This window comes from Populus alba, chromosome 1 (assembly GCF_005239225.2).
Source record: "Populus alba chromosome 1, ASM523922v2, whole genome shotgun sequence".
Lineage (NCBI taxonomy): Eukaryota > Viridiplantae > Streptophyta > Magnoliopsida > Malpighiales > Salicaceae > Populus > Populus alba.
This window is the reverse complement of record NC_133284.1, coordinates 37320561-37332568: the sequence shown is the minus strand read 5'-3', so window position 1 is coordinate 37332568 and position 12008 is coordinate 37320561. Positions and strand designations below refer to the sequence as shown.

Here is a 12008-nt window from a genome sequence, read left to right as displayed (position 1 = left end):
GGGGGGGGGAATGGGTAGTTTTGTGATCTCAATTGGGGGATGGTTACCTTTTGACATGTAGGGATCTGGTTGATAGAACGATTTAATATAAGGACTAAAGATGTTTGTTTTGAGAAATTGAGGACTAAAAGCTTCGAATTTAGGTCTTGTAAGAATATTAAATTCAAGTAACAAAATTAAAAGGAATCGAAGGGATAGAGACAGTTATTTACGGCTTTAAACCGGAGAAAATAAAAAGGGATTGTGTTTATTAGAGAAGAGAAGAGAGGAGAGGAGATCGAGAGAAAATGGGAGATTATCATTTTGTGTACAAGGATGTAGAAGGAGCTTCAACACAATGGGATGATATACAGAGAAAGCTTGGAAACTTGCCAGAAAAACCACCTGCTTTTAAGCCACCGCCTTTCACTCCAGCTTCTGATCAAGATTCTATCCCTAAAGACAAATCCTTTATTGATTCCAAAACTGAAGAGGAACTTGAGTTCCTTGAAGATGATCTCGATCTCGATGACGACCGCTTCCTCCAAGAATACAGGTCCCTTTTTTTATCAATTCATTCAACTAAGTTTTTCTTGCTGTTTCTGTCTAGGGTTTCGAATCATTGAAAAAAAAAAATTACATGCATTGGGATTTAGGATTACTCTATGCTGAGTGGGTAATTCGGACTAGAAGATTTTTTTATTTATGTTTTTTTTTGTTGTTAAAAGACAGAAGATTGGCAAAAGATCTACTCTTGCTATTGTAAGAATGTGTCTGCAAGCTAAGTTGTTTTTGATTTTTCTAGGGGAAAAAAACTTTGATTTTGACTGATTGTCGCTGAAATTTAATACAAAGTTTTTTTTTTTCCTAATAGGAAGAAGAGATTGACAGAAATGAGGGAGGCTACAAAGACTGTGAGGTTTGGATCAGTGGTGCCGATATCGGGTTCGGATTTTGTGAGGGAAGTGTCGCAGGCAGGTCCGGATGTTTGGGTTGTGGTGCTTTTGTATAAGGATGGGTATGCGGAATGTGGTGTGCTTATGAAATGTTTGGAAGAATTGGCAGTGAAATATCCAGGGACAAAGTTTGTTAAGATTGTGTCTACTGATTGTATACCGAATTATCCTGATCATAATCTTCCTACTTTGTTGGTTTATAATAATGGTGCTGTGAAAGCTAACTATGCCGGATTAAGGAGTTTTGGACGGAGATGCACGCCTGAAGGTAATTTCTCATGTTTGGCCTCTGATCTGTTGTTTTTGAGTGCTTAAGATCTGTGCTTTCTGTTGTTTGGTGCTTCCTTTTCATTTTATCAGCTTTTGTTATAACACCTGTATCCCCTAAATCTAAAAATTATTTCATGAGTGTTTACGAATAAAGTTTTCAGGCATGTTCTGCGAGAATATCCTGTATTTATAAAATCTTATGTGGTCTAGTGATTGTAATTCTCCATGATGTCATATACTGATTTGTCTAGGAAAGGAAATTCTGGAAGATCGACAATGAACTTTCTAGTGAACCAAAATGAATGAAACATTTTTATGAGACTTAATAGATTTTGCAGTTTTTATGCAAAATGCATTTTTAAATCTAAGCTATGGATGTTTGAGCGATGCCATTTCTGAATATTTAATTTTTGTGAGCACCCCTAGTAAGTGGCATGATTGATTTTTGACCTTGTTTTCCATGCTTTGTACTAAATAGAGATAAGCATAATACAATACATATTTCTATCTGGTCTTGCAATGATGATTACGTCACAAAATGCCTGAGGTCGAAATAGTATAGAAGGTAGAAATCAAAGTTCCTCTTTCAGTGTAAAATCTTTTTTTATAAAAAAAAATTCCTGGATGAAAGCGTTGTTAGATTTAAGATCATGAGAGGATTCTCTTGGCAGGACATGTAGCAACAGATGACTATCCCCCCCCCCCCTTTTATTATTATTATCCCACCTGTTATCCTGATACTGCCAATTTTTCTTCTTTTTCTTTCAAACTAGGTGTTGCCTTAGTTCTCTGCCAATCAGATCCTGTACTAAATGATGGTCAGGGTGGAACTGATAGATCAAGAGATTCTGTGATTGAAGGAGTTCGGAGGAAGCTCATTGAGAAGGTTGTGAAGGAGCATGAAGATGATGATGGATCATCAAGTGATTAGGACTTTTAGCTTTTCCTCTCCCCTCCTCTTTTGTGTTTCTGCGAGGGAGAGAAAGAAAGTTGTGTTGTATGCAAGCAGTGTAACTTCTTTGCTTTTTGGATATTTGTTGTTTCACAATCAAGCTTGTTGGTTTGTCAGTCTTCTGAAACCAAGATGTGTTGATATTGAAAATTTAGTTTGAAGATATTTATTACTCTGTAAGAATTTTGTTTGAAAGTATTTATTTAATTGTCTGCAATCAATTTTCATTCAAGCTTTAAGCTTAGTTTAAAAATATTGCTCCTCGCCGTTTTCATTGGTTTCAGTCCTTTCTAGGAGAGTTTTCTTATTTATACAAGGGAAAATTACCTTGACTATCCACGCAATTTCCCTTTTCCCTTGTAGTTTCTGAAATTATACTTTACATAGCAGGTCTGCATAATTTTAAATTTTGATAAAAATAAAAAAAATTACCTTCTCATATAATATCACCTCAATGCCCCAACCTTCGAAGGGGATGAGTAATTTTCCCGTTATATAATTTAAAGTCACGTATTGTCAACAATAAAGAATTGGGAGGCCTTGAATGCCAATGATGCATGCATGGAAAGGTTGAGAAAAATCCGCAGACAATTGCATGAAACTTCTCGCTCTAGCGCGGGGTTGTATATTGTGCAGGAAGTTGAATGTACGTATTCAAAAGCATAAATACAGACCAAGGCAAAACAACAGTGAAATGCTATGTTAGAGCTGCTGACTTGATGGATGCTTTTGTGACAGGTGATCCTGCATTATAGAAGTCCTGCCACAGTGCCCTCCTGTGTGTTTGGACTTCATTGGTGCTCTGTTTCTGCTATCTGAGTTTTGAGCAAGTTGTGGTTGAACATCTCATATGCCAGTGGTTATCGTATTAGTTATGGCTATCCTCTATTCAAGAAATTCTGCCGGTTGTAATTATGAGGCTGCCTTGATTGTTTTGCTCATATTGGACTCCAGCCTATGCAGATGAAAACTATCGTCTGTGGCGGCCCTAAGGTGCTGGTTTTCTGGTTGCGTTTAGTTGAACTGATCGGTTTGTTGTTTTGTTTTTTAGCCATTGGGTTTGTTGCGGTTGAAATTTGTAGCTGCAATGGTTTTCCCTGTTGCTGTTTTTTTTTTTCCTTTTTTTTTTTTTTCCTGATTTCTCTTAGGAGTCAGAGGAACTGATTTCAGAGTTTATTTGCTGATATTCTAGGTGCTTTGAGATGGCTGTGGAATTGTCCACAGAGCACTGATCTCAACCAAAGACTCTTACAAGTGCAATTGTGTCATCGCAGCTATTGGATTCTCCGTGTGTGTCGACATTTATGTATGTATACTCGTTACAAGGACAGTCATTGCTTTGGTCAGTACGGGGCTTCCATAAGTTTTCAAGCTTCACCGACAATGCACAAGGATGGCTAATTACTGAGACCTTCCTGCTGTTGCCCCCGCCTATACTGCATGAATGTCTACGTGACCTAAATGATGTGTAATATCCACTCTAATTTCTTGTTCATTTGCTCATTTCCCACCATGCTCTTATTGGCTAACCTTGTAACATTCATCTTTTCATCGCACAATGGTCAAGAGTTATGAAGCAACAAAAAGAAAATTTGAGGACTTCCAACAGGCCAAAGGGTCCATTAGCTTCATCTTCATTTCCCATTGAGAAACTTTAGACAGCGGAAACTAAAATGGGTTCACAATGTCTGTAAACCTAAAAGGAATGACAAGAGCCAGGCAAGAAATGCTGAAGCAGCTGGTGATCCATGACCAGTTGACCACATTAGGGTTGTTAGATGCAAAATAAGAACGCTTTAACTGTCAGATATGGAAATAAGCTCTGCCCACTTTTCACTCGGTCAAATCTGCTTCAACTTCTCTCTTCTTGCCTTTTCTCTTATCATTACCGGCCTGTTCCAGTTGCTCTTCCTTTTTCTGAGCTCGAATCATGGCTCTTCGAGCACGAGGTCGCATTTCTCGCACTTTTCTGGGAGGCATCACATATGCTTCAACTGGCTGATCACCAAAGGGGTGCTCACTGTCAGGAAAAATCCTCAGTTTCCTATCTCTATCCTGCATGCAAAAATTAATACTGTCAAGACAGTTTTATCACAGGTAACAGATATTTCAGGATAAATGCTTAAAATTAATAAAGCCAATGCCTGCTCAAACAAATAAATAAAGGCAAGGTTGAAACTCTACTTTTATTGGCAGTGCTTACAGCAGTGAGAAAATTCATTATTATTATTATTATTTTCGTTTCATTCCATCGTGGGCCAAATCACATACAATAATTTTTCTAGATGGAAGAAAAGCATCAAAGGTGTCTTAATCCTCCTGTGTAACTGCATTTCAGAACCACAAAAGAGAATCATCAACTACACTCAAATCACGTACGACAAATGCTATCCTTACTAAAACAAGTATCCCTATAGATGCACTTTAGTTTTTTTTTTTTCTTTTATATATATATATTATTTTTTTTTTTTTTGGGGGGGGGGAGGGGGGGCTGTACGTGAGAGGAAAGAAGGAAAAATATTGAGAATCAAACATTTCAACAGAAGAAAAAATGTCAAAAAACTGAAAAGAGTAATGTTTCAAACAAATATAATGTGGCTGGTATAACACGCACATCACGCAATTTGTTTCTTGGAAGCATACGCAAAACAGCTTTTCGGATGACTTCTGTAGGGTCCTTGGCCATCTGGTCTTTTAAACTCCTTTCCTTGAGGTGGCCTATATACCTACAGAAAACATATAATCAATCAACACAGGACTTCAATGCAAGAATGGGATAAGCTTAGCAGCATTGCAAGACTATAGACTATATCAGAAATTGCATTTGGTCCCTCTCTACATATCAAAATTGGAACACAAAACTATCTTTGTTTCATTGTCAGTTAAAAAGATGTGCATGAAGACTTCATATTACTCTTTAAAAATGTTTACTCATCTTCGATTACAAGGAGATTTAATTAGAGTGACTGATAAATAATTTCCCAGCTATTAAGGGACCACCATGAGATCATTTATTTTCTTATGCTATTTTATATTACATGAAAACTTTGGTTTTCAGAGTGTGAAAATCAGAAAAGATGACAGTTGATCACTTGTCCTCTTGAAATCCCACATTCTACATTAACTTGGAAGTCAGAAATAGGAAAATGTTATGATACCCTGTATGCCAGCGGTAAAACTTATCCGTCATTTTTCTCCCCGTAACACAGACATCCTTTGCATTAAGCACAACGCACATATCACCATCATCACGATAAGGAGCATAAGTTGGCTTATCCTTGCCTTGAATAACTGTTGATATTTGAGATGCTAATCTTCCAAGAACCTATAAAAAAGGGGGTACTGTCACAATTTCAAACTTAGAGAACTAAAAAATAAGAAAGGCAGTATAAACCAGTTCAAATCCAGCATGATAATGCATCTTCATGAAAAAAGAATCGGTGGACCATTTCCTTCACTAAATCCTACAACTTCCCCCTGCCCAACTTGTTTCACAAACAATTAACTCATGGGCCCTTTTTTTATTTCCCAGATGAGGGTAGGAAGAAAGAGAAGTATTGGCATTGAAATCCAAGTATTATCTTATTTCCCCTTACAAGTTGCCTAACAAGGAAAACATTCCTACCATAATAAATCTATAATATCTTGGAACACATATTGGAAAAAAAGGGAGATCCCACCTGGCCTTTGGCATCAAATACTCTCCACCGTAGACCTTCCAGATTGATACGTTTGAGGCCAGCATGTGCTTTCTGAAAGTGCACATGCAGAACAACAGTTTCTGTTACCATTTCCAATGCCAATTATCAAGTCATAAAACAACAGGTATAGATGTTAAACACATGCATTGTCATTCGCCCTAAAAGTACATCACAAAGAATCCATCAAGCATGTATATGAAGTGAATGTTCCTCTCCTTTATCTCTTATTAGCGAAATCCTAAGTCTAAAGTACCAACTTTAGTCATATTAAGGCATTTCTGCATCTACTAAGGCCAGATGTTAGGGACATGAAGCGCACATCACAGCATTGAAATATTTTGTGGCCAGGCATATATACTTGGAGGCTAAGATTGAATGCAAACACTATGCAGCCCACCTAAATCCATTTGGAAGACAACCTCAATTAGGAGTGGCCACACATTATGGAGATGATTTAGAGGTGGAGAGTGAATAGTGAGTGTAGTTCTGGTAATAACAAGGGGTCAAAATAATTCCACAGGAAAACACTCCACAAAAAACAAAAAATTGAACACATAAACTAGAAAATCTAATTTTCATACACTGTATTGAATGATTAACTATGCAGCTCTAAAGAAACCAAGCATAAAAAACATTCGCGGGCGGAACATATATGCATCAAATCGTAACAAAAAAAAAAAAAGGCATTTAAAATCCATATAGTACATTTTACAACACTTGGTGTGCTGAAAAGGAAAGTCTAATTTCTCAACTAGTTTGTGACAAAAGAACCTTCATTTTCCATGGAAAATGAAGGAATGGAACATAAAGAGAAAAGGCTCACTAAAGATCAAAGTAAGCACCTTCATGCTGCCATTAAAAGCGCTAGCTGCAGCTTGGCTTGCCATTTCTCTGTTCTTCTTTCTTTTTCTTTTTTTCTATTTAAGTAGATGATTTCTCGTTTCTCAACTGCAAATCATTCTCCAGTATTAGTACGAAAACAAAATACATGATCTACCCAATTATACATAGAAACAAAAACAGTGAATTTCTCTTATAAAAAAAAAAAAAAAAAAAAAAAGAGGAAACTAGAAAAGGGTTTAAGATGGAAACCTTGAAAACGAGAAGGGTTTGTTTGGTGGAAGAAGAAAGAAGCTCGCTTAGCGATTGAGCAGGGCAAAATGTTTTCGGGCCTTCAGCTTCGGCTTATTTTTCTACATAAGTAAGGGCCTCCTAGGCTTAGAGAAAGCCCAAGTTTAGAACAGTCTTGAACTCATGTTTTCATTAACGTTGTTTCAAACTTTGTTTCTTTTTCTTTTTCTTTTGTTTTTTTTAGAAATAGTTTAGTTAGTTCTTATTTGAGTTTCCTATGGGTTTATTGGAAATTTTTGTCACTAAATTATTGAGGTTATAGCACATTAATGCCTTTACTATCAAATTGATATATTTGATCTGTAAATTATCTTATTTTGGATAAATATTGTTCCCTTCGTCTTGTTTAATTTTTATCATTGATCAAAAACCACTTTTAAAAAAATTATTTTTTAGTATTTTGAGATGAATTTTTTTTATAAATGAATAAAAAAAAGTAGTACCTTTTTTATAAGAAATTTAATTTTTTTAAAAAGTCTGGTATTATTTTTTTTTTTTTTTTGAGAAACAAAAAAATAATAACATTATAAAAACATAAAAGTAAAAATAAAATTATCTATAAATTATTAAAAATATATAAATAGGTTATATTAATTTACTTATATAACTTTATTATGGTTTTCAAAATATTTATATACGAGTTTCTAAAATTAATCTATTTTAAGTTGTTGCTATGCATTTGACAACACAACTATTTCGAATACTAAAAATAAATGTATATGATTCTTTTTGCTTCCAAAAATGTTTGGGATCATTCCAAATCATTTTCTATATTTCTAAACTTATAAATATTTATTTTTTTAAGAAAAATTAAAAAAATATATTGTTTGATCTAAAAAAACAAAAATTATTTTTAAAAATAGTTTAAATTTTATTAGCATATGTGACAATTTTCAACTCAAAAATACCAAAAATCAAAAATTTTAATGATTTTTTTTATTAATAATAACGATCAACATGGAGAAAAATTCACAAAATATTAAAAGATGTGATGCTTTTATTATGCATCATCTCACAAGACTCTATTCAATATTGTTTTGCTCTTTTTTTTTTAAAAAAAAAAAAATTTTAATTTCATTCCTCTATATTTTGTTTGTTGGGGATAAAATTTCATAATTTGTTTCAATTTTTTTTCTCTAGAGTTTTCCCAACATTGTGATCCAAGTTGCGAATTTAGTGAGTTAACTTAGTTGACTCGAGTTTTTTTTTTTCCTTTCTTGATTACCTTTTTTTTAAATTTCATCTTTCAATATTTATTGATTAGGAATTAGGTTCAATAGTTTTTTTTTTGTTTACTTTTTATAAGGTTATCCTCGTCTTATGACCTAAAATACAGGTTTAGTGAGTTAACCCAAGTTTACTCAAGTCATTTTTAGTTCTTTTTTATTAATTTGTTTTTTTAATTTCACCCTTTGATATTGAGTTGATTGGAATTATGCTTTCAAAATTTATTTCAATTTACTTTTTTATGGGGTCATCCAAGCCTTGTAACATGAATAGTTGTTTGGTAGGTTAATCTAGATTATCTCATATTTTTGTAATTTGATTTTTACAAGGTTATATCAATCTTGTAACCTAATATGTTAACCTAGGTTAAATTGAATCATTTTTTTTGTGTTTTTTATTTGTATATTTTATTTCAATTTTATTCTTTAATATTAGATTTATTGAGAATTGATTTTGTTTTGATTTATTTTCTATAAGGTTATTTCAGTCTCATGATTTAGGTAGTGGTTTGATAGGTTAACCTAGATTGATTATTTTATTTTTTTTATTCTTTTTTTTTTCATCATTTAACATTAGATTGATTGAAAAATAAGCTTTCATAATTTATTTTGATTTTTATTATGAGGTTATCATGATATCAAAACCATGACTGTAGATATGCCAGGTTAACTTGGATTGATTAAGGTCAATTCAATATATTTTCATCTTGATATTTTTTTTTAAAAAAAATATATATATCGTCTTGAATGTATTTTTTAGATAGATTATATTTTTATAGTCATCTCAGTTGTCTTTGGATTTGCCAAGTCAACTGATTTATATTGTATCAATCCTCACACAATTATTTTTTTCTAAAAAAAAAAAATATTAGCAACACCTAGATATTTTTTTTATGTTCAATTATTTTTTATATGATCTACAATGTAACACAAGAAAATAATATAGTATTTGGCTAAAACATGATAGTTATAAGAGGCAATTGACCAAATTGAACCTCAATGTACCACAACCCAATAGTTTAGGGCTAAAAATGTTATTAAATCAATTTTTTTAATATGTCTTTATAACCTTGATTGAATCAATTTTCCAATCTATTCTTTTATTAAAAAATTTGTCTAAATTAACTGAACTTTGTCATACATATAACTTAATATTACACTATAAATGGCCTTGAGTTTTATAAATATTTTAATCATATGCAAAATACATAACAAATAAAAGAGTTTTTTTTAATACACACAATCGATACCCCTTTTTTTTTAGAAACCTCTTTATCCATACTTTTTTTTTTTTAATGAACCCCTTCTTTTCCACCGATGTTGTCTTTTTTGGTATAACATTGAGTCATCAACATGATTGATTATATTATGTTGGAAAAAAAAAGTTAAGAAAATGATAGATTGAAAACTAAGTCATTTTATAAAGATAAAATATTTCTAGTTAATGATATAAAGACCAATTGGAAACTTATATCATTTTAAATATATAAAAATGAATCATTTCTCTCTTTCTCTCTCTTTTAATAGTATGTTTTATTAAATAATTTTAATGTTGTAGTTTTGGGTCACAATGAGATATCTCATAATAGAAGCTACCTAAGGGTTAACATGTTTAGGGTTTGGTTATATTGAACACACACACACAAACAAGCTTGACATAAACAAATGGGGCTAGCTTGTTTTATAGTCATTGTTTGGCCACTAAAATTTCAACCTTTGGCCTAACTTGACACCTCACCTCAGTTTTATGCTTGGCATACACCTTAATGTATTTCAACTTACAAACTTTTCATGCACATAATATTTTTTTATACGTATACAATTTTTTCTATGTAGTGCAACATCATCTTCCATGCCAAGGCATTGAACATCAACAAAATTTGTTTCAATAGCGCATGACATAACAACAACATCATGGTAAAATAATCAAAGACCACCATGGCTAGCCAATATTTTCTTGTTATGTGAAAAGCATTGGATAACACTAACGAACATTATTTTTTTTCAATTGATTGTTAGCTCCACAACAAATAGTGAGAACAAACTTCTCCACATACCTTTTTCTCTATGAAGAAATTTTAAAAACTGGGTGTATAAACACACCTAGATATTGGGGAAGAAATCTAAGTCTAGGCGTACAATCTTCTATAAAATTTCGCCATACAAAGCTATCCATTTTTATAGATAAAGCTACACTTATCCATTAAAAGCCATGCAACTCTACTGAAAGCCAGCAACATACAGGCCATTCTAGGCTAGAATTATTCACATCCACATAAACAACTCTAGACTATATAATCACTTCTATACTACATTTAGATACATATTCCTTTCACTTTCATCATACTTTTCTTTTTCTATATTTTCTCTCCCTTGTGTTTTACTGATTTAACCATCAAAGAGTTTCTTGTTTCTTAGGAGATTTTTTTTCCAGACAAACATCTAGCCATTAGATAAAGCTCAGGTATAGCCCATCAACCAAGGACTAGCGTATTCATACCAACATCCTATGATGCAACCATCGAAAGCCCTACTTTTTTCTGATTTTTTTATAAGACTTCATCAAAGTTCAACTTACTGGTTCAAATGGTCTTTGAGGATGAAGTTCTGTTGGAATTGGATAATAGCTTTTTGTTTAGTATGATGTGAGAATGAAAAAATCCAAAATTTTGAAAATTTATAAGGCTCTATAGTTGCTTACCATTAAAATTTTTGTAGGAATCCTCATTACAATAAACTATGATGTGGTGAGACTTGATAAGAAAAAGAGATACAAGTGAAAAAGAAGACCATAAAGAGAAACAAAGTTGAATTGTTACAAATACTAAAGGTCTAACATAAAAAACAAAATGGATCAATTGCTAGCAATCTCTAAAATAACATTACATAACCTAGCCCAGGAATCCTTCTCAACATATTCCTTCATAACCTATAATTATATATGTAAACCTTTCTTAGTACAAAGAAACATAGACACTCTTAAAACTCCCACATAAAAATAATCATGGTCATTGTCCAAATAATCATGTTTTGTTGAGGTATTATCTTAAACCCTTAAACTCTAAAATAATAATAAAAAAATACTTTCATTTATCGTATCACTTGCTGCATAATAAACCATATAATTAGAAGACACACCATATTCTTTTCATTAAAACAGTGATACTCAGGCTAAAAAATAGAGTAAAGAGCATATATGTTAAACTTGTCTCGATAAATTAATCTAAAAACCCCACAATTAGAAGCTTGACTTAAGTTAAGTTTCTAGTTGAATTGAAAATGACATTGACTTAACTAAACCTAGTTGACCCAGCCGAGTTAAGCCATGAACTAGTTGACTTGGTCGGGTCAATGCCATTTTTTTTTGAAAAAATAAATCAAAATGATATTATTTTAAGAAAATAATTGATCCATGTTGATTGAGTGACTAGCAAGTTGACTTAATGATCCAATAATTCAAGTTCTTTTTTAGTTGATCATCAAACTAGGTTTAGAACCCATGATAACAAGGACAACCCTTAATTTTTTATCCATGAACTAGACTTCAAGTTGTAAACTTTAACCTAAAAAAAGCCTATCAATAGTATCACCATAGCAACCAATAACCTTCATAGCTTTATAGTCTGCATTGATGTGGTTATCCCTAATCTATAAAAATTGAATTCTAGACAAGTTAATGTATAGTTCTTACCATTAACTATATTATATATAAAAAAAAAAACTATTAGGCATCAATGAAACAATGTAGCCTATGAAGAGATTCATTATTCTTTCAAACATTGATTTTATTTTT

At 32.4% G+C, this 12008-nt stretch overlaps 2 protein-coding genes across 2 annotated transcripts; one reads left to right on the top strand and one right to left on the bottom strand.

Annotated features, from left to right (window-relative positions):
• Window positions 1-182: 182 nt before the first annotated feature.
• LOC118042859 (uncharacterized) lies at window positions 183-2374 on the top strand. The gene is made up of 3 exons (XM_035050588.2): window positions 183-535; window positions 854-1203; window positions 1979-2374. The coding sequence occupies exons 1-3, from the start codon at window positions 288-290 to the stop codon at window positions 2134-2136; spliced, it is 756 nt and encodes a 251-aa protein (XP_034906479.1). The 5' UTR covers window positions 183-287; the 3' UTR covers window positions 2137-2374.
• A 1374-nt stretch (window positions 2375-3748) lies between these two features.
• Window positions 3749-7087, bottom strand: LOC118042860 (uncharacterized). Its single transcript, XM_035050589.2, has 6 exons — window positions 6951-7087; window positions 6701-6806; window positions 5838-5909; window positions 5316-5482; window positions 4772-4883; window positions 3749-4212 (listed from the first exon to the last, which is right to left on the bottom strand). The coding sequence occupies exons 2-6, from the start codon at window positions 6743-6745 to the stop codon at window positions 3991-3993; spliced, it is 618 nt and encodes a 205-aa protein (XP_034906480.1). The 5' UTR covers window positions 6746-6806; window positions 6951-7087; the 3' UTR covers window positions 3749-3990.
• Between the last annotated feature and the right edge of the window lie 4921 nt (window positions 7088-12008).

Bases quoted from the DNA above. Each gene is read 5' to 3' on its own strand.
- LOC118042859 (XM_035050588.2), top strand. From the start codon at position 288: ATGGGAGATTATCATTTTGTGTACAAGGATGTAGAAGGAGCTTCAACA. The intron at 536-853 runs GTCCCTTTTTTT...TTTTCCTAATAG, and splicing joins CGCTTCCTCCAAGAATACAG to GAAGAAGAGATTGACAGAAA. The intron at 1,204-1,978 runs GTAATTTCTCAT...CTTTCAAACTAG, and splicing joins ACGGAGATGCACGCCTGAAG to GTGTTGCCTTAGTTCTCTGC.
- LOC118042860 (XM_035050589.2), bottom strand. From the start codon at position 6,745: ATGGCAAGCCAAGCTGCAGCTAGCGCTTTTAATGGCAGCATGAAG. The intron at 5,483-5,837 runs GTGGGATCTCCC...CCTTTTTTATAG, and splicing joins TATTTGATGCCAAAGGCCAG to GTTCTTGGAAGATTAGCATC. The intron at 4,213-4,771 runs GTGCGTGTTATA...TTTTGCATGCAG, and splicing joins CAAGAAACAAATTGCGTGAT to GATAGAGATAGGAAACTGAG.